This window comes from Grampus griseus (genome assembly GCF_964374135.1).
Source record: "Grampus griseus genome assembly, chromosome: 7".
Classification (NCBI taxonomy): domain Eukaryota; kingdom Metazoa; phylum Chordata; class Mammalia; order Artiodactyla; family Delphinidae; genus Grampus; species Grampus griseus.
This window is the reverse complement of record NC_139001.1, coordinates 71660495-71684269: the sequence shown is the minus strand read 5'-3', so window position 1 is coordinate 71684269 and position 23775 is coordinate 71660495. Positions and strand designations below refer to the sequence as shown.

The 23775-nt window shown below is 35.1% G+C and overlaps 1 protein-coding gene across 1 annotated transcript in view; it reads right to left on the bottom strand.

Annotated features, from left to right (window-relative positions):
* Positions 1 to 23775, bottom strand: part of BAZ2B (bromodomain adjacent to zinc finger domain 2B) — a 381122-nt gene that overhangs the window by 128805 nt on the left and 228542 nt on the right. The window contains exon 4 of the mRNA XM_082658005.1: positions 3518 to 3664. Within this exon, the coding sequence (XP_082514131.1) occupies positions 3518 to 3662 (145 nt within the window). The 5' untranslated portion in view covers positions 3663 to 3664. The remainder of the gene's footprint in view (positions 1 to 3517; positions 3665 to 23775) is intronic.

Below are 23775 nucleotides of genomic sequence, written 5' to 3'. Positions count from 1 at the left end.
TGCCGCAAAGCGGCTGGGCCCGTGAGCCATGGCCGCTGAGCCTGTGCATAAGGTACATGTGTAATTCAGTCCCTAACTTTAAAAGAAAAGTAGGCATACCCCAGCTTTAATGAGAGAAGTTTTAAACAGTTTCTCTGTTTTATATATTCAGCATTTTACAAGTTTTGTTTGAAGGGTTCTACCTCAAAAATGGATTGAAAACCACTGGTCTATGGCACAGTTTAACTATAACTGAAATTTCTCAAAGTTCTATGCTTTGTTTGTATTAGGTCAAATGACCACAAATCTCGAACAAATCCACTCTGTAAAGTTTAATTTTGGAACTATGCTGAAATACTATTCCTTCAGCTTTCACTCAGAGATAATATGTGAAATAGTGTCTGAATACTTATGAAATTGGCATATAGGATATTGTGTATCATGCGGCCTTTTATACAAAGATTCTAGTGGTATATTCCCCAAACCACTCAGAACCAGGAACTGATATGTTCACTAGCACTAGTATGTGAGCCATGTAGCCCACTATGTTTTCTTTTTATTCTTAACAGCTAATTAGTTAATTTTTTTGTTCAATATCTGTGGCTTTCCTTGGCTAATACTTTTATACTTTTTAGAGCCTATCTTTTAATATTTTAGTTAATTGTTTTGTTTATTATGCCAATATATTTATTGAAAGCTGTCCAAAATTATTTAGAAGTAGGCAAGTTATTTTTTAAAAATTATACTTTAAAGGGAAAAGAAATATAACTCTTCTAAGACTGACAAGACCCACTATATGCAGAGAGCCTTAGATTAATCAATCTTTATTGCAGTGTTATTTTCTATCCAAGTTACTGTAATAAAATTAAAGGCGTGTTGTGAGAGACAGTCCTCCAAGGTCCCTGCATGTTGTTGCCAAGAATGCAAGGTCTTGACCACTCTTTAAAACTGGGCCATTTCTCAGGACTGCAGTGAGCAACCTTGATGGATGAAGTGACATTTCCTTCCAGACAAAGAGCGGCTTTGCTTTCATTTACTATAAAAGCAGTGGGCTGCCTAAGCCGTGACACAACCTCCACTATATGTATAAGATTCAACTGGGCCCCTCCATGTTGCCCCTGTGGGACTTGGGAGACATGGGGAGCCAATGCCAACATGATGTTTATGCTATTTGCTATGGTATAGTAATAAAATCTCTGACCTAGGAGTCTCACATCTTCTACCACCATCATAATAGTAACAGTACATATGTATACTCCCAGACCCTGACAAGGTGTTGATTCAAAAGAAATTAGTTGATCATTCAAAGTTCGAAAGTAGGCTTGAATTAAATCCTTTGTAACTCAGAAGAATTCCTACAGAAATATCATTAATGAAGATGACAGAGAAAGGCCAATTAAAATAACTGTTTAAAACAAAAGAATGTCCTCAAAGGGACCATTAAAGAACTGGTGAGGTTTTGACATTTTACATATGAAAATTCTTTTTTGTTGTTTCTATACATCAAAAACATTGAGGAGATTCAAATTGTTTAAAATAAAGAGGCTAGGCGCATTATCATTCTATAATTTTACTTTTAAAAGGAGAAAATTACAGACAACGACTAGGCCAAAAACAATGAATCAAATAAGAGAAGACAGGAAAATATGATAAACTGAATTATGCAGGACAACTGAGCATTCTCCATGCCTTGTAAGGCTCTACTTTAAACATAAACCACAACACTGCAAATGTTAAAAACAAAAAATAATTTTCTTAGAAAGGAAAAAACTCATGCTGTAGGTATTAAAGATATAATGTGTTAATAAGTGATATATTTTGGAATAAACATTGAAATAAACTATAGTTTCATTCAATTTAAGTATCTCCACATAAAAATTCAACAACCTATTTTACTTGCAAATAAATGACGAAAACTAATTCCTTTCTAGATAAGGAAATTTCTGATGTTATTCAGCAACTAAGCATACCCCACCCTTCTGCAACTCTCAACTACCACGAACAAAAAATAGCGCCCAACAGGTGACTACTCAGAATCATAAGCAATTCAAGTGTCACTAATTCAGAAAACTAAGTGAGAAATAGGTGGTAGCAAAGGGTCCAGAAAACTCAAGGCTCTGTACTCAAGGAGTGAAAGCTTCAACATTAAAAAAAGGACATTTCCCTAGAAATATTATATATTTTAAATACAAATTCACAAGTAAATACAAAGACAGCAGATGGGAGGAACACAATGAAAGGAGCTGACACAAACGAAAGGAGAAGAGTTATAAAAAGCACGAAAGAATAATTACAAAAGTACAGCTGTGTGCAATCATTTAGACAAAGAAACAAGGTAAAATGCCAACCATGGTATCACTATTTTTGAACACAGCATATCATCAAAGGCATTCATCATTTTATATATAGCCATCATTTTATACACAAGGGAAATGTGGTTGAAGCTGTTAAATGAATGCCTTAACCAAGATTGTACAAGGTGCGGGAGAACAGGAATTTTATTTATTTTTTTAAATGTAATGGTATTTTATTTTAGTTATTTTATAATCACTAAGAAAATGTTAGAAAATTGTTCTGATAAAATGACAAAATGACATCCTTGTCATTCCATTGATTGGAAAAAATCAGAATAATTCAATAAATATATATTTGACAATTTGCTAGGGTATTTTGTCAGCAAACATTCCATATTTATGTATTTCATTTACCCAAAATTATAAATCTAATTTTTAAAAAGTAAAATATCATTTAGTTCTAATGTTTAAACATATGAAATAATCTATAAGATAAAATATATTTAAGATTAAAAATCTTCCTAGTGATAAAGGAATAAGTTAATCAAGTTTAGGTTGAAAAAAAGAATGTATTCTACCAAATATCCAAACACGTGTTTAGGAAAAAAGTGATTTTGAGGGGTAAATAAAAGTACCTTCCACATAAAACTAAAACTGAGGATATTTTCACTACTGAAATAAAGTTCCCTTTTTAGCAGTATAAACTTCATTCATGTTTAAGAAAAATTTGTCAAATATCTTAAAATATTTTTCAAAATATTTAAAACTTTAAACATATTTTCCATCAGGTAAATGATATGCCTTAGTATACATCTTGTGAACTAGGATAGCTGGGGTTTGGTGAAGGTCATTTCGAATACTGGAAGCAAATTTGGGGCAAATGGTCCATGGCATTGGGACCTTATCTTACCATCAAGGATTCCTTTATATTTCTTCACTCCCTCATGGGTCCATTGTTTTAAAAGAGTTTGCATGTATTAATTTATTAATTAAAATGGTCAAAGGAAGATATTAAAATGAAACTCTCAAAGCTTCTAAAAATCATAGAAAACATGGAATAAGCAGTGCTACTCCAGTGTGCTCATAAAATACAGAAAAAGCAGAGACTAAATGTTTAACCTAGCCATTGTCCAACAGATCAACAGATGTAATGAGAACATTTGATTCAGAGTTCAATAAAACACTATGAATGCAAATTAGTAAAAGGATGGCATTCTAAAATTGAGTTAATAAAGGGTATTCACCACATGGGTTGATTGTAGAGCTAAGTGAAGCAGCTCCAGTGGAAAGGCCGCCTTTTGAAACTGATGAAGCCACAGAAGGTATAGAAGATGAAGTTGGTGTAGCAGAGGAGGCTGTTGAGGACGGTAACCGTTCTCCAGACTCCATATCTATGGGAGGGAGACAAATGTTAATTTACAATATTAAATAGTGGAATTAAGCAAAAGAATTAAACATACTTAAAATAAGTCAAACTTTCAGGAATACTTTTTTAAAATATGAAATAAGTTTAGAAATACATGTTCTTCAGAGAGATAAAATATGAAATAAATAAAAATAATACAATTTAAAATACCAGTTTATGAAATAAGTTTAATAATGTTAAGTATACCAAATTTTCTTCTAATAGACTTGCAGAATATGCTTATATAAAAAAATAATAAGGCTTCCCTGGTGGCGCAGTGGTTGAGAGTCCGCCTGCCGATGCAGGGGACACGGGTTCATGCCCTGGTCCGGGAAGATCCCACATGCCGCAGAGCGGCTGGGCCCGTGAGCCATGGCCGCTGAGCCTGCGTGTCCGGAGCCTGTGCTCCGCAACGGGAGAGGCCACAGCAGTGAGAGGCCTGCATACCACACACACACACACACACACACACACACACACACACACAAATAATAATAATAGTCATTTGAATACAGTAACTTGATAAAACTGTGTGTTGCCATAACTTTAGGAAAATTAGCATATTAACTTCTTATTCTTCTTAAATCATCTCATGGTCTATTCACTTACATCATAATACCCATATTATCTTAATGAATCAAGAAGATACAACCACGTCTCAGTGAACTGTAACCCTGTCTTCTAAATCCAGATACCAACATAGTTGTAGGTCTTAAACATCCATGAATCTGACCTGGTAATCCCCAATACAGTGAGTCCTGCCCAAAATAGACAAATACATTTTAGAGTTTATACTAGAGTCTAGTCTGAACTATGGTCTCAAAATGTCTTTAGTATGATCCATTTATAATGACTTAACCACTTCTAAGCATCTGTATTAATTTGCTTAGCTATTTTGGGTACAACCTTACATTGGTCTTATTGTAATAGTTTATGTTGATATTAAAAATCTAGAACAGAAATGGATGAAGGAGTCAAAAGGTACAAACTTCCAATTATAAAACAAGTTAAGTCATAGGATGTAATGGGCCGCATGGTGACCATTGTTAATAATACTTTATTGTACATTTGAAAGTTGCTAAGAGAGTAGATCTTAAAAGTTTTCATCACAAGGAAAACAATTTGTAACTGTGTGGTGATGGATATTAACTTTTTGTGGTGTTCATTTCACAATACACACAAATATCGAATCATTATGTTGTACACCTGAAACTAATATAATGTTATATGTGAATTATATCTCAATTTTTTTTTTTTTTTTTTTTTTGCGGTACGTGGGCCTCTCATTGTTGTGGCCTCTCCCGTTGCGGAGCACAGGCTCCGGATGCGCAGGCTCAGCGGCCATGGCTCACGGGCCCAGCCGCTCCGCGGCATGTGGGATCTTCGCAGACCGGGGCACAAACCCGCGTCCCCTGCATCGGCAGGCGGACTCTCAACCACTGCGCCACCAGGGAAGCCCTACCAATCTACTTTTAAGACTCTATTCTATAGAAATAAGGCACAAATAGTTCCTTTGTTATAACACTGTTTAAAGGTAAAATAAAATTGAAACCTGGCAGTACAAAAGAGTAGAACTAGAGCTAGTAGTATGAGGTTGGGGGCCTTTTTCAGTTTCAGTAAAAGTGCAGTTTTCTCATTTATTCTGGTTGTTCTTGCTGTTCATTTAAGTGGGGAAAGTTTACCTCTTTTTAAAAAAACAGGCTTATGCAGCCATTTTCCTTAGAAGTTCTATTATATACATTATTCATATATTCTTTTATTTCAACTGTTTTAATTTTAGATATATATTTCTAGCCAGTATTCGTCTCATACATAAAGTACTTTTTGTTACACTGGCCTTAAGTTAAAACTTTTTTTCTCATGTTTTAATAGGTATTTCTTAGTTCTAGTAACTCAAAATTTGGTCAACTATTCCATGTTCATCTTATAGATACCTTTCTTTTCATTTTAAAGAAATTTAACAAATCTACTCTAGCCTTTGCTACTCTAGAATGAAGATTGTTTTATGCTTGCATTAACAAGGATTGGCTTTTCAAGTTTTTCTTTTTAAGTTAAATATTATTGAATTCAGATTTTATTTACTATTGTTCCCTGTTAAGCTTAACTCTGGAAAGAATCCTAGCCACCAACTTGAAAGTTAAAAGGTAGGAAGGCAATGCCTTTGTAACAGTGAATAATTCACAAAACAATCATTGGCTTGCCATATTGTAAGAACTATTCAAAGGAGAATAGTTTAAAATACATGTGCACCAAAGGATGCTAAAAGCAGTAGGTGAAAGTCTGAGTAGAAACAAGGTATTTGCATAGTCTCAAAGTATCTCCTTTAAGATATTTACTAATTAAAAAGGGCAAACACCACAGTGGAGAAACTATATCACCAATAATAAAACATATTGATATCCTGTATCCTCTGATGTGCTTAGAAGAGCATATCACCTCTGTGGTATTCTTCCCAATAACATATAACCTCCGTTGAATCATGAGAAAACATCAGACAAACCCAAACTGAGAGACCATATACAAAATAACTGACTAGTATTCATCAAGTATCAAGGTCATGAAAGAAAAGGAAAGACTGAGGAACTGCCATAGGTTGAAGACTAAGGAGATACAACAACTAAATAATGTGGGATCAGATTGGATTTTGGAACAGAAGAAGGACATTAATGGAAAAACTGGTAAAATTCATAAAAGATATGTAGTTTATGGTTAATAGCATTGTACCAATGTAAATTTTCTGATTTTTTAATTTTAATAATTGTACTATGGTTATATAAATTAATAACATTAGGGAAAGCTGGGTAAAAAATATAGGTGAATACTATGTATTTGCTTATTAATTGTTTTTTAAGTCTAAAATTATTTCAAAATAAAAAGTAAAGAAAAGAAAAAACAAAGTCTGGCATACAGTAAGCACTTAAAAAAATATATATATATAATATATATATATATGTATGCATTGGGATTGAAGAGTGTAAACTTAGACCTTGAAGAAATAAAGAAAGAGATTACATTGTATCAGCAAGACACTTGATAATAGATGTTAGCTGGGTTTAAAAACTGTATCTGAACCTTATTAGCTATGACCTTATAAATTATGTAACTTCAGTGAACTTCCAGTTTCCTCTGAGTAGTATGAAGGTATAACTGGGAAGATTAAATGGGATAATGCATATAAAGTTCTGAATACCTGGCATTCAATAACTGTCAGCAATTGTTTTTAATAAGTGAATGTCTGTGCATATAATTATCCATGGGTATATGTGGCAGTAAAAGGTATTTTTAGATTATTCATTTCAAGTAAATATTTCTGAGTCACATCTATTTATAGGTTATATGTATATGCATAGCATGTTTGACATTTTTTACCCAGATAAATTATGATAAGAATTTAAAATAGGGAGATTGGGATTGACACATATACACTATTGATACTATGTATAAAATAGACAACTGTTGGAAACATACTGTATACCACAGGGAACTCTAATGCACTGTGGTGTCCTAAATGGGAGGGAAATCCAAAAGGGAGGGGATACATGTATATGTATGGCTGATTCATTCTGCTGTGCAGTAGAAGCTAATACAACATTGTAAAGCAACTATACTCAGATAAAAATTTAAAAATAAAGAATTTAAAATAAATGCCTTGGGACTTCCCTGGTGGCGCAGTGGTTAAGAATCCGTCTGCCAATGCAGGGACATGGATTCGATCCCTGGTCCGGGAAGAACCCACAAGTTGCAGAGCAACTAAGCCCATGCGCCACAACTACTGAGCCTGCACTCTAGAGCCAGCGAATCACAACTACTGAGCCCACGTGCCACAACTACTGAAGCCCGTGCACCTAGAGCCCGTGCTCCGCAACAAGAGAAGCCACTGCAATGAGAAGCCCATGCACTGCAATAAGGAGTAGCCCCTGCTCACCGCAACTAGAGAAAAGCCCCAGCAACGAAGACCCAATGCAGCCAAAAGATAAATAAATAAAATAAAATATTTTAAAAACATTTTTAAAAAATGCCTCACAAAGTAGCTGCATAGCACAGGGAGATCAGCTCGGTGCTTTGTGACCACCTAGAGGGGTGGGATAGGGAGGGTGGGAGGGAGGGAGACACAAGAGGGAAGAGATATGGGAACATATGTATATGTATAACTGATTCACTTTGTTATAAAGCAGAAACTAACACACCATTGTAAAGCAATTATACTCCAATAAAGATGTAAAAAAAAATAAAAGAAACAAGTAAAAAAATAAAGCCTCACAATTGTATAAGTACAAATGGCAAGGTGTTTTACCTCAAAACTTTCAAAAAAACCTGGAGCACAAATATAAATGAAAATTAACATATTAATTATCAGTTGAAAAAATTTACTCTGTGATCACATGAGTTATTATTCATCATTCAAACATACTGCATAAAAGTTGGCAGAAATCCATTTATTCAAACCATCTTAGAAAAATACATTCATTAAAATAAAAATAGTATCCAAGAGCCACCTATTCCCAGATTTCGGTTCTGGCCAAAGCATCCAGATCTGATACTTGCACTCCTGTAATAGCCTCTCATTCTTACTCTGTGTGTTAAGAATACTACCTTCATCTCACGTTCCAAACAAACACCATCCAATCAATTCTTTGTGGCCAAAACCAGCCCAGACACAAGATAAAAATAAGCAGACTGTAAGAACATGATCCCCACCACAACACACTCACCTATGGGAGAATATCAATTAGTAGGTATGTCTTTTAGCTTAAGGCCATTCATGAGAGGATATTTTCTAATGTATAACTTCAGGATTTTCTTATTTACAAAGCTAATCAGGTAGGGTAAAGATTACTACAACTGAAATTTAACATATAACACTACAGTAAAAAAAAGTTGTTGATGTGAATGGGTGAAAAATGTGTGATGATGAAGGGATTTTAAATGATTTGATCCATTAGAGATCTTTCCCATGGTCTGAAGCAGTAGTTCTTAACCAGAGGTGATGCTGTAATACCCCCTCATCTACTAGGAAAACATTTGACAATGTCTGGGAACAGCTTTGATTGTCATAACTGAGAAGGTGCTACTGGTATCACATAGAAAGAGTCCAGGCAGGGATAGTGCTAAACACCGTACATTTCACAGGACATTCCCCCAGAGATAATTACCTGGCCCAGAATGTTAGTAGTGCTAAGATTAAGAAATTCTGATCTAAAGTATCAAAAACTGTATTACTTGGAATTCAATCAACCAAAACTTTCTGTTAAGTAGCAGTTCTTTATAATTATTATAAGAAAATATTTCAAGCTGATTTATTGCCACTGCAATAAATGATAAAATTATATTCAACCTATCTTTATCAGCATACCGCCAGAGTTTATTATTTTACATTTCGTCCTAATTGTTTAAAACTGATCATGTATAATATACAATTAATGCACATCATAATGTTCACGCACACTGGGTAACATGAATTTACTGTATTTTACTGAGATGATATTTACCTATAACAATTCTGAGAACAGACAAAAATCAGAATTACCACAAACAACTTCTTCCCTGCATGATGATTTTATACACGCCAAAAAAATTCAATGATTAGTTGTTAATGATAATACTAATCAAATTCACACATATCAGATGTTCCTTTTTCTGTAAACATAGAGCTTATGAACACTGACAGCTGCTAGGTGTAAATGTGAACAGGTGCAAATAGGGACGGGCAAGACAAGTTGGCTCCAAAACATAAACATGATCAGCTGCCCTCTGTTTCACCTGCATGAATCCTTTAAAAGTATAGCTATAGAATAGACTGAAGATTCAGAAAGTAGATACATAAATAGACAGATATTTCTCCTGCAAAGAGTTTTCTTAGAATGTCTTTATCTTTGCTAACAATACCAAAAGTTCTCTGTGGGAGTTCAAGGCACAAAAGTAGATTTGGCGAACACTCACTTTTCCTTACAATATAACCTCACGTGAAAAACAATAATTGCGAAGAGTATCAGGAGACAGTCACTATGCTGCTTCTTTTGCTTTAGCAGGATCACTAACAGTAGAGCTTTATAAATCAATTATTTTCTCAAAGTTCTGACAAAGGCTTTTATATAACTATTATTTTTTATTATTATTTATTTTTATTTTTATTTTTTTTGCGGTACGCGGGTCTGTCACTGTTGTGGCCTCTTCCGTTGTGGAGCACAGGCTCCAAACGCGCAGGCTCAGCGGCCATGGTTCACGGTCCCAGCCGCTCCGCGGCATGTGGGATCTTCCCGGACCGGGGCACAAACCCGTGTCCCCTGCATCGGCAGGCGGACTCAACCACTGCGCCACCAGGAAAGCCCTATATAACTATTTAAAAAACAACTTACAGGAAACTGAATATTTGGATAAACAATACTTCAAAATATTACATAGCAAAACAAAAAATAAGCAACAAAAATTTTTCTGTTAAAGGATTTAGAGAAATAGGAGATGAGGCAGAAATACTTTATTAGACAACGAACAAAATTATTTTCTGAGTATAATACTTTTGAAGGAAAATGATTCTATTTATAACATTTTTATTTACCTACATTTTCAGAAATAGTCATTTCAACTTATTAAGTATAATAATACATTGTAGTTTAAAATAAGAATATATGAAAGGGATCAATTTCCTTTGCCACTTGACACATTTTTAACTACTACAGTAAACAGTCAAGCAATTACATCCCCAAACAAAAGTGGGCTGGCAGTCAGGTGCTCTGGTTGCAGCCTGTGAGCTGGAGCAAGTCTCTGACGATACCTCTACATAATAGTTTCCTTACCAGAAAAATGATGGGATTGAATTAAACTAGCCCTCAAATCCATATCAATTTGATGAAAAAGAACAAAACAACAACCAAAAACCTTCACATTGCATTAACATTTAACAATTTAATTCCTCATTTCCCTCATCCTCCCTACCACTTGCCTTCATTCTATCTTCAAATGTATGTCATTCTAAATTACAGATTTCTGTTAAATCTTTAAAGATTTACTCTTGTTTTATTTATACCTCAAGAGACTTGATGATGAGAAAATTAGTCAAGAGTAAAGCACTGATTTTCATACTGCTCAGTAAATATCTATTCAAGGAGTAAACTTTTCCATCCAAAGGATTAAGTATTCCTTTGCAACGAGCTATCTGTGAGGAAGAGGTTATCCTAAGATACAAGAAAGAATATAAAAGAATATTAAAGAAACATTTGAACAAGATTTAACATATACAGATCAACTAAACTGTAGGTAGAGTCTGTGAATTTAAATACTGATGAGAATTAACAATTTCTAAAAAGGATACAAATGTTAGAAGGATTAAAAGAGAGACAATGTCTGATTAATTGATCCTTTCACCTACAAATGCAAGGGGTCCCAAAGAACAAGCAAAAAGACCCAAATCTTTGCTTAACTAAGAAACACAATTACAATTAACTGAAATTTCTAAGACATTTCTGGATAGTAACTGAGGCGGATTAGTAACAGATTGAGAAAATAAAACAGGGTAACAAACCAAAATCAAGTAACTCTATGTAAAATATCTACATATACTCAGAAGTCAAGGAAAGAAAGATGCCAAGTACTACATGACTGATAAACTAGAATAAAAAATCCGTTTCAATGGGGAAGAAGCAGAGCTAACCTAACAGGGAAAACAGCATACTTCTTAAAGAACAAAATTAGCCTAAAAGTTTATGAACACCAATGCAGAAATATTTTTGTCCTGGTCACCTTAACTCTATCTAATATTATCACTCTCCTGTTCAAAAGTCTTCAATTTATCCATATCACACATATGGGTAAAGATACATGTGAAGAATATTTATTATAACATATTAACTGCAAAGACTTTTACAAACAACAAATTCCATCAGTAAGAAACTGTTAAATTATGATACTATGCAGCTGCTACCAAAGAATGAAGTAGATCTAGACTAGCTAATCTGCTGAATGAAAAGAGTAAAGTGAGGAAGAATAGAAATAGCAAGATCTCATGTGTGAAAAAGAAAAAAAGGGATATATTCTCATGAATGTATGCTCAGAATATTTCTGGAAAAATATATAAGACACTGGTAACTGTGTTTCCTTGTAGGTAAAGAGACTAGGGAATTAATCTAGGATGTGAGAATTCTTTTTCACTATATATCTTTTTCTTTTTTCTAACCACTTGAATGATTTACAATGTGCTAGTATTAATGACAGTTAAACTAATTTTTAAAAAAGATTTCTACAGGTTTGTTATTGCAAGAAATTATCTTTCAGAACGTTGTGCAGAAGTCCCAGTTCAAGATGGTGACATAAGAAAATCCCGAACTCACCTCCTCCCACAGCCACACTGAGCCTACAGCTATATATGGAAGAATTTCCTTTCAAAAAACCTAAAGTCTGGGTGGATGATGACTACACATTGGGCAAACAAGAAGAAAAACACATCAAAGATGGTAGGAGAGGCTGGGATGAAACCCCACCATAAACCCCACCATTGCTGCAGCAACCCACAGTGCAGAAGGAACTCAAAACCTGGAGCTTCTTCCTGAGGAGCTGAGGGTTCAAAACCCACATTGGGCATCCCATATGCTTTAGACATGAGTCCTTAAAAAATCTAACTTTGAAAACCAGTAGGGTTCCTGTCTCGAGACCCACAGGACTGCAGAGATCTGAGAAAGCCCTCTGAAAGAACTCACATGCTCGGACCCCAGGGCCCAGCTAAGAGGCCGTGTATGGTGTCCAGACTTAAAAAATGAAGGAGGCTCTCACCTGAGGGGCAGACACCTAATTTAACACACACTTCTAGGAGAGTGCTGGAACACTCACCAGGGATGCAAGCTGCATCTTTGCATTTTCCCTTTGCTGTGCTCCAGAGCACCAGTATCTCCAGGAAGGTGCCCCAATTGTGGTGGGTATCATCTAGGGGACCCTCTACATCACCTGGTTCTGGTGACCAGTAGGGCTTATGCCTATGGGTCCCACAGGACTATAACCCATGAAGAAAGAGTTCTTAAATAGCTACCACCTCTAGGGCACAGGGGCACAGCAAGAGACAACAGACCCAGGAGCTCAGTCTTTCTCTGAAGGCCTATTAGCTAATCATCATGCCTGTGGACTGAGGGGCAGGCTTCTAAATAAACATGCGTCTGGGGGCTGACTGTAATCCTTTCCAGACACCTCAGAGGGCAGGCCTTATCTTCGTGTTTACCCTCTGCCATGCTTCACAATGTCAGTGTCTCCTGGAGGGGAACATTACAAATGTCTGATGCCCTGGATTTTATGTCTGGTGGCCCAGTTTTTGCAGCTATCACCCAGGGAACACTCTTTATCACCTGGCTCTGGTGGCTGCGGGGAGGTTGCATTCTTGCATCCTATGGGACTGTGGCAGAGACGTTTCTGGACAGGCTACCATCACCATGGCACTATGCAGACAGTGAACTGAGGCACACTCCCCAGTCTTTCTGTAAGAAGGCCTCTTTGCTTGTCCTGAAACTCTGGCCTGAGGGGCAGACTTGGTACTCTCCCACTGCCTTACTCCAGCTTGCTGGTAAAACCCAGAAAAGAGCTAATATACTCATCTGGAGGTCTGACTTTTGTGATTCCTGCCCAGGGGACACCTCCAGATCACCTGGCTCTAGTGGCAAGCAGGGCTTATACTTGTTCTCCCACAGGACTGTACATATTTGCATACTTATAAAAGCTGATGTCTGAGGGTCTAGGTGCTGAGATCCTCCCCTTTAGGACAGTGACAGATCTTAGAACATTCTCAACTGCTGGGAGCTATTAAAAACAGGCTATTTGGACAAGCGCAAAGGTTGGAGAGAAAACCAAGAGCTGAGGCAGTGTTGAATAACAAAGTTCATCTCATACTAGAGGCCCCTCCTTCAAGAATGGGAGAGGTGGTTGTTTCACCTACTATATAGAAACCAACACAGAGAGTCAAGCAAAACGAAGAAACTGAGGAATATGTCCCAAGTGAAAGAATAAGATAAAACCTGAGGGGGGAAAAAAGCATAAAATCAGAGATAAGTAATACATGTGATAAAGAGTTTAAGGTAATAGTCCTACTGATACTCACTGAACTGGGGAGAAGAATTAACTCAGTTAGAACTTCAACAAAGAGATGTAAAATATAAGAAAGTCACGGAGCTGAAGAATACAAGAAATGAAATGAAATATACACAGGGTGAGGTGTGGGGGGAGGAGGTTCAACAGTAGACTAGATGAAGCAGAAGAAAGAATCAATCAACTTGAAGACAAGCCTGTGAAACTCACCCAATCAAAGCAGCAAAACAAACAACAAAACAAAAAGAAAATCAATGAAGACAGCTTAAGGGACTTATGGGACAACATCAAATGGACTAACACTCACATGATACGAATCCCATAAGGATAAGAAGGAGAGAAAACTTATCTGAAGAAATAATGGCTGAAAAATTCCTAACCTGGGAAAGGAACAGATATCCATATCCAGGAAGTACAGAGAGCTCCAAATAAGAGCAACCTAAAGAGACCCACACCAAGACACATTATAACTAAATATTAAAAGTTAAAGACAAGGAGAGAATATTAAAAGCATCAAGAGAAAAACAATTTTATGAACAAGGGAAATGCCATAAGACTATAAGGAGACTTTTCAGCAGAAACTTTGCAGGCCAGAAAGGACTGACATGATATATTCAAAGTGCTGGAAAAAAAAAAAAATTTCCAACCAAGCACACTCTATCTCACAGAGTTATCATTCAGAAGTGAAAGAGAGATAAAGTTTTCCAGATAAGAAAAAGCTAAAGGAGTTAAAACTGCCTTATAAGAAATGTTAAAGACACTTCTCTAAGCTGAAAAAAATTAGTAATAAGAAAACATTTGAAAGAATAAATCTCACTGGAAAGGTAAATATATAATAAAGGTAGTGGATTAATCACTTATAAAGCAAGTATGAAGGTTAAAAGACAAAAGTAGTAAAAAACAACCCTATGATTATAATAATTAGTTAAGGGATACACAAGATAAAATTATGCAAAACAGCACACCAAAAACATAAAATATAGGTGAGGGAGGGAGAGTAATAATGTTGAGCTCTACAATGAAATCAAACAAGTTTGTTATCAACTTCAAAACAGATTGTTATGGATATGAGTTGTTTTATGTAAGCCTCATGGTAACCACAAAGCAAAAAGCTATAGTAAATACACAAGGGGAAAAAAGAAAGGAATATAAGCATACCACAAAAAAGTAATCAAAACACAAAGGAAAAGAGCAAGAGAAGAAGAAAGGAACAGAGAGGAACAACAAAAACAGCCAGAAAGCAATTAACAAAATGGCAACAAGCACATATCTATCAATAATTACTTTAAATGTAAATGGGCTAAATTCCCCAATCTAAAGATGTAGAGTGGCTGAATGGATTTAAAAAAAAAAAAAAGAAATAAACCCACCCATCTATATGCTGCCTACCAGAGACTCACTTAAGATGTTGGGACACACACAGACTGAAAGTAAAGGGACAGAAAAAGATATTCCATGCAAACAGAAACCAAAAGAAAGCTAGAGTAGCTCTGCTATACTTATATCAGACAAAATAAACTTTAAAAATTTGTAAATATATATGCACACAACATAGCAGCACCTAAATATGTAAAGCAAATATAAATAGACCTAAAGGGAGAAATACAAAGCAATACAATAATAGTAAGGGACTTTAATACCCACTTACGTCAATGGATAGATCATCCAGAAAGAAAATCAACAAGGAGACACTGGCCTTAAATGACACATTAAACCAGATGGACTTAACAAATATTTATAGAACATTCATTCAAAAGCAACAGGATACGCATTCTGGTTAAATGCACATGGAACATTCTCCAGTATACATCGTATGTTAGAACACAAAATAAGTCTTAATAAATTTAAGAAGATTGAAACCATGTCACACAACTTTTCCAACCAGAATGGCATGAAACTAGAAATTAATTACACAAGGAAAACTTGAAAATTCACAAGTAGGTGGAGATTAAAAAATATGCTACTGAACAACCATGGGTCAAAGGAGAAATAAAAAAATATCTGAGACAAATGAAAGTAGAAATGTAACACACCAAAATTTATGGGATGCAGCAAAAGCAGTTCTAAAAGGGAGGTTCACAGTGATAAATGCCTGTTTCAATAGACCAGAAAAGTCCCAAATAAACAAACTAATTTTATAGCTGATAGACCCAGAATAAGAAGAACAAACAAAGCCCAAAGTTAGTAGAAGGGAGGAAATAAAAAAAGATTAGAGCAGAAATAAATGAAATAGAGAGTAAATAGACAAGAGCAAAGATCAATCAAAGTAAGAGCTGGTTTTTTAAAAAGATAAACAAGGGCTTCCCTGGTGGCGCAGTGGTTGAGAGTCTGCCTGCCGATGCAGGGGACACGAGTTTGTGCCCCCGTCTGGGAAGATCCCACATGCCATGGAGCGGATGGGCCCCTGAGCCATGGCCGCTGAGCCTGTGCGTCTGGAGCCTGTGCTCTGCAACGCGAGAGGCCACAACAGTGAGAGGCCCGGGTACCACAAAAAAAAAAAAGATAAACAAGTTGGGGAGTTCTCTGGCAATCCAGTGGTTAGGACTCTGTGCTTCTATTGCAGGGGGCCCAGGTTCGATCCCTGGTCGGGGATCTAAGATCTCGCAAGCCGTGCACGTGACCAAAATAAAATAAAATAAAATAAAGTAAACAAAATGGACTGACCAAGAAAAAAGAGAGAAGATTCAAATAAATAAAATAGAAATGAAAGAGGAGACACTACAACTAATACCACAGAAATACGAGAAACCATAAGAGACTACTACAAAGAATCAAACACCAACAAATTGAACAACCTAGAAGAAATGGATAAATTCCTATAAACATGCAACCTACCAAGACTGAATTATGATGAAACAGAAAATCTGAACAGACTGATTACTAGCAAGAAGATTGAATGAGTAATCAAAACTCTTCCAAAAAGCAAAGGTCCAGTACCAGACAGCTTTACTGGTAAATTTTATAAAACATTCAAAGAAGAATTAACACCAATCCTTCTCAAACTCTTCCAAACAATAGAAGAGGAGGGAACTCTTGCAAACTCACTTTCCAAGGCCAGCATTACCCTGATACCAAAAGCAGACAAGGATCACCACAAGAAAAAAAATTATACCCCAGTAACTCTGATGAACATAGATGTGAAAATTCTCAACAAAATATTAGCACACTGAATTTAAAAATACACTGAAAGGATCACACACCATGATCAGGTGGCATTTATTCCAGGAATGCAAGGCTGGCTCAACATCAGCAAATCAGTCAATGTGATACAACACATTAACAAAATGAAAGATAAAAATCATATGATCATATCACTTGATGCAGAAAGAGCATTTGACAAAATTCAACATCCATTTATGATAAAAACTCATCAAAATGGGTATAGAGGAACATAACCTCAACATAACAAAGGCCATAATGACAAGCCCACAGCTAACATCATACTCAATGGTGAAAAGCTCAAAGCTTTTCCTCTAAGATCAGGAACAAAACAAGGATGCCCACTCCTACTGCTTTTATTCAACATAGTGTATTGAAGGTCTAACCACAGCAATGAGATAAGAAAAAGAAGTAAAAGTAAACCCAATTGGAAAGGAAGATGTAAAACTCTCAGTATTTGCAGAAGATATAATACTAAATAGAGAGAAACCTAAAGATTCTATCAAAAAACTATTAGAACTAATAAATAAATTCAGTGAAGTTGCAGGATACAAAATCAATACACAAAAATTTGTTGTGCTTCTATAATCTAATAACAAACTATCTGAACTAGAAGTTTAAGGAAACATTCCATTTACGAGTGTAACTAAAAGCATAAAATACCTAGGAATAAATTTAAGCAAGGAGGTGAAAGACCTGTATACTAAAAACCATAAGATATTACAGAAATTAAAGAATACACAAAAATATGGAAAGATATTCTGTGCTCATGAGTTGGAAGAATCAATATTGTTAAAATGTCCCTACTACCCCAAGCAACCTACAAACTCAATGCAATCCCTATCAAAATTCCAATGGCATTTTTCACAGAAACAGAACAAACAATTGTAAAATTTGTATGGAACCGCATAAGACCCTGAATAGCCACAGCAATCCTGAGAAAGAATAAAAAAGCTGGAGGCATCATGCTACGTAATTTCAAACTTTATTACAAAGCTATAGTAATTAAAAGAACATTGTATTGGCCTAAAAAATAGACACATAGACCAATGGAACAGAATTGAGCCCAGCAATTTTTATGGTCAACTAATTTATGACAATGGAGCCAAGAATATACTATGAGCAATCCTATTTCTGGGTACTTATACTAAGAATATGAAAACACTAACTTGAAAAGACATATGGACCCCCATGTTCACTGCAGGGCCATTTACAATACCCAAGATATGGGATAATCCTAAGTGTCCACTGGCGGATGAATGCATAAAGAAATATTGTGATAAATAAATATATAATGGAATGTTATTCAGCCATAAGAAAAATGAAATCTTGCCATTTGTAACACCATGGATAAACCTTGAGGGCATTATGCTAAGTGAAATAATTCAGAGAAAGACAAACACTGTATGATCTCTCTTATATGTGAAATCTCAAAACCAAAACAAAACCAAGCTCAGAGATACAGAAAACAGATTGGTGGTTTCCGTAGGTAGGGGGTGGAAGAGGGATGGGAGAAATGGGTAAAGCAGGTCAAAAGGTTAAAAGAAGTAAGGGGTCAGACATGATAAGGGGTCAAGAACATGTACATAACTGTGGGGAGTAAGAATGGAAGAGTGTACCCTCATGAGTGCAAGCCTCAGCAAAGATTTCAGCTATTGTGAGTACATGAAATTAGGTTACAGGCCTGGAACATAGAAAAAAATGTTTTTTTTAATTGTATTTCATTCTTTTACAACTAGGGTCCTGTTAACACTTTCAGTTTAAACTCAGGACTTTAGGATTTTTATTGTACCTGATCAATTTTTACAACACAGAATTACTCGTTTGATTTATGACACAATATACAAGCAATAGCCTCAGAATAACAATACCAGAATTATAATAATACAAGAGTATGTTCACTGAAAACACAGTAATTTTGGTCCTCAGAATATAGTCCACTAGGGACATATAGTCAAATTACAATATTTAAGTCACCTTAAATAGTTCTCCTCTGTGTGGTTATACCTCTAAGTAGATTTTAAAAATCAAGTCTTTTCATTAGATTTCATTCCAATTTGTATGGACATCATTCAACTAGACAAGCAATTCTGATGAACCAAAGACCAGTGTATCAAAAGCAATGTCTAAATCTGCAGAGTCCAATATGGTAGCCATTAGCCAACCACACGCAGATAATTAATCTTAATTAAAACTAAAAATTTAAAAGTCACACTAGCTATATTTCAAGTGCTCAACAGACATCACATTATCATTATAGAAAGTTCTGTTCTATAGCACTTGTCTAAATGATACTCTTCCCTCAGACACTGAAATCTTGCTTAGTGAGGTAGCCTGCTTCATACTGAATAACTACAGCTGTTAAAACTGTCAAAGCATGAGTTGGCAGCCTTAGGGCAGATACTACCTTATTAAAGTTTTCTAGAGGAAGGTTGATGGACAAGAAGTTATCTGGGTCAGCAGTTACCTCCATGAAGAAACTGAAACTATTATCATGCTGTTGTGGTTTGTTTACAGAGTATATTACCAAAATATTGAAAATATCTTTAAAATCTCTTGGAGATTATTTAAAATGGAGTTGAGTTATTTATAAACTATTCACTTAAAAACTTGAACTATTCACTTAGAAGGTAACTTCAAATAACTCTCTTGTTACATCTTGCATTACTTCTTAAATGTTTCCATTAAAATATCCCTAACACAATTGTGACATCAATTATACAAAGTTTAACCATTTACGAAAACAATCTATGTCCAACCTTTCAGACAGCACTTATTAAACCATGAAGCGTTTTATTCTATCCACAACATTGTAAGTCCAATTATTATTTGCAGAAGAGGTGATACACATATACCTGTTAAAAGTTCTCAATGTGTTTAGTTAGAGACAGAATTAAACAGAAAAAAAAAAAAAGTGGCTTCATAGAACAGGAGCAGATACAGGATTTCTTTGCCTGGGTTTTCCCTTGCCCCTCCACTGATGCTGATGACACTCGGTATAGGTAGGATCTCTCAAGAGTTGGAAAAGAAGCTAAAGACTTGGTGAACTACTACTCTTTATACTAGAACTTATATCAGAATTTCAGAAAAACCCACTACTCCAGTGACAGAAGATAAATAATACACAGGAAACACTGGCTACCAATCCTCAAATTTTAAGTCATTCCTATTTACTGAATTCTTTAGTCCAAGTTGCAGCCATATTTTTAAAACTGTGGGTCATAACCCATCAGAGGATCATGAAATCCACATAGTAGGGTCATAAAAAGTGAAATATTCTGGGTTGCTGTCAAAGAAGCTTGAAAAACGCTGATCTATGTGGCTTCCCAATAATGTACAGTTTTTACAGGCAAACACAGAAGGATTTTACAATCCCTAGTCATACTAGATGCTATACTAGTATAGCATCTATATGTACTATATATACCACTATATATACACTCTTGTGTGTGTTTGTGTGTATACTACTACACTAGCAGAATTCATGCTTTTTGTAAACAGTCCATTAAAGTGAGAGTGGTTATACAAAATTCTTAGAATTCCTTTAGGACCCAGAGACCTATACTGCTAATTTTCCAGCCTATGACAAAGAAATATGGGGCATTATATTTGCTGGGCACCTGGGATGCCACCTAAATACTAGTCTTCTACTCTGCACACTTAGCTAATTAAGGATAGATCAAAGTTCTTTCACCCAGATGCTATAAGGGACATCAATTATACAAAGTTTAACCATTTATGAAAACATTCTATGTTCAACCTTTCAGACAACACTTATTAAACCATGAAGGATGCTAGGTGTTTGGGATATAACAAATAAGTCAATTACGTTAAGTAGTCTACTTCAAGGTTTTAGAGTCTAACAGGTTGAAGCAATGGTGGAAATCTAATCAAGGCTAAGTTAAACAGATTCTTACTTGCAAGAAATTGAGCTATGTGACTGTCACAGTGATACCAGGTATTGAAAGATGGTATAGACTTAGGAGTTGGGGTAGCCTTTTGGGGGGCCATATGTGTAGATGAGCAAACAGTCAAGTAGGAAAATAAGTCAAATATGCAGTGGAAAGATATCACATTTATCCTTTATTTTGTTAACGATTAGGTATTTCTATATTAAAAGCTACACATTTTCTCATATTCAGGAAAATAAAAAAACGTTTAGTATGAAAAAGTAAAATGCTTCTGAAAATAAATTGCCATTCTAGAATCCAATTCTAAGTACAGATTTATAATTGTTTTATTATATACAGGATATTTATATACTTTTAATTATTCTCTAAGGATTACATTTATGGTTCATCTATACTTGTAAATTTTAGTATCTACAGAGACCACATGGCAGTATCTCATATTACAGTAAAGTAGGAGAAAGAGATGAGTACCCAAAACTATATATAAATTTTAATCAAAGAAGAAATACATTTAAAAACTCAATACTACTGAAGTTAAAGACAATGAGAAATTTGAGAATTCTAGTAAAATTTCAAGGAAAAATTATTTTACATAAAGGATTCATTCTCTCTCTGCCTCTTATAGCTGGCCTATTGCTAATTCATTTAACAACTATTATTGATCATCTACTACAAAATTATATAATGGCTTAGTTGCTACAATATAAAGATGAATGTCATAATCTTTCCCTTATAAAAGTTCATCATCAAATAATCTTCATTTCACACTATTCTCACCATAATTTAATCCAAATATAAATTACTACAAATTTAAAAAATTTTTTTCTAGTAAAGAGAAATGTGCTAACTTTACAAAATTCAGAAAATATGTTAAAAATACAGGAAGGAAAAATTTTAAATCCACCTCCTCACATACTACATAAAAGTGGGAAAGAAGAGCTAGGGTGATAAGAGGGGTGGACAGGCAGGGTGGGAGTGCAAAAGCTTAAGAGTTTGGGGAGATACAACATCACTGATAGAGTAAACAACCAGGAAGAAAAAAAGATCTCTGCCTTGAAGTAATTTTTATATGATGACAGTTTCCCTGAAGGCAAAATCCTACCCTTCACCCACATCCAGGATGTAGGAGGTCCATGCCCCACTGAGATTTCCCTGTGCTTCACTCATGCTTCCTCTATACAGACCATCTAAGGTACCAGACAGGACTTTTTGCTACTGCGGTAATTCTTGACCCTCAACAATGGGTCATATGACCCCACTCCTGTGGTCAAAGCTGTCTGAACCAGACATTACCCAAGGAGATAATGGCTGACCAGAAATCTATGACATGTGTTAGCTGCCTCTGAAAGATGCTATGATCTAATCAGATTCTCCCTGACACATGTCTTAACTAATAGGAGGGGAAGTTGTTGTTGAGTAGGAGATTATAAAGGCTATGGGCCTAAAGATATACAAGCTAAAGAAAAGTGGGTTGGGAAAAATGTTGAAAGAATACATGTACAGAGAGGTGAGTGGTCCTGAGAGAGAGGAGATAAGAGTATGGCCAATCTCAGGTACTTTTCCTTAGACTGCCCTTTTGATTTTTCTATATTCCCTGAGACTTCTCTGTAGCCTTCCAAGTACCTATCCTTTTAATTGAGTTTTAGTGGGTTACTGTTATTTGCAACTGAGACTGGTAGAAAACTTCCTAACAACAAATGTCATGTTTAGTCTTCTTTTGTCATCTTTACTCATGCTATTTACCTATTCTGTTTTCCCTTTCAACAATCTAAATACTATATTCCTTCAAATATAGGCCCAAGAATCATTTTATCCATAAAGCTGTATCTGACTAATCCTACGCCACAACTTCCCATCTTTGAACTATAGAGCATTTTAGCTTCTACCCAGGAAGCTACTAATTACATGGACTGTATTTGTTTTATGAATTCACTGTATTATTCAACACATAGCCAGTATGTCTGTTGAGTCTTAGTTTCTGAATCAGTAAAACGGATTAATTACACCTCCTTCAAAGAGCAATTGTGAAGAGAATGCTTAGCACACTTCCTGCTAGGTATTTTGTTCTTGAGTGTTTGGCCAAAATTCAGAAGCAAATATCTTTATTTTCTTCAAACTAAATATACAAGAGTGAGAAAATAGCTCATTAAAAGTCAATACTATTTCTTTCATAAATTCAGTGTGAGCAAAAATAAGTTAAAAATGTCAAGAGCATTTTCATTTCCAAGCAGATTTCTTTCATAGGTAAATCTGAATAGATGGTCAAGAAGTATATTAGAGTATCCCCTGTCAATCTGCCTCTCAAAAGAGTGTTATCATTACTTTAGCTTTAGATAATACTAAAATTTAAAATTTTGTTTTTAGATACCAGCAACACTTTCAGTTTAGTTTTTAGATAAGCAAAATAGTAAAACTGCTTTTTCCTGAGAAGATAATGCATAATTTTATAACTTTCATTATTCAAAAAATTAATTTTGTTCAGAGTATAACTTTTTTTAGTAAAGACCAAGATTTCTCCTTTATGACTTCAATAATTTCTAAAAATTCACAAATAGTTACAATAATTCCCTATACCATCTCTTAGCTATAAAACTTAGTCAAATTATGCACTAACATCCTTTCACATACGCCTCTTCCATTTTCCTCTTTTTTATTATTTTCTGAACTGCATATAGATGGTCCATTCCTTATTGCACTGACAGGCCAAAATATTAATATAATAATACTCCTAACTTTTCATTTGGAAGATTCAAGACCCTTCAAAACATTGCTCAGAGAGAATTTAACTGCCTACTTTCATAATACAAGGCTCTAAGTATACATCTCAAATGTGTCTTAACATGACCTGCACTAAATACATGAAAACATCATATAACTGTTAAATATAGTGATATAATAAATACAACTATAAGCCATTTTTTTAGTATTTCTACAAAGTACCAACTCAATAATAAGATCATTCTAAAAA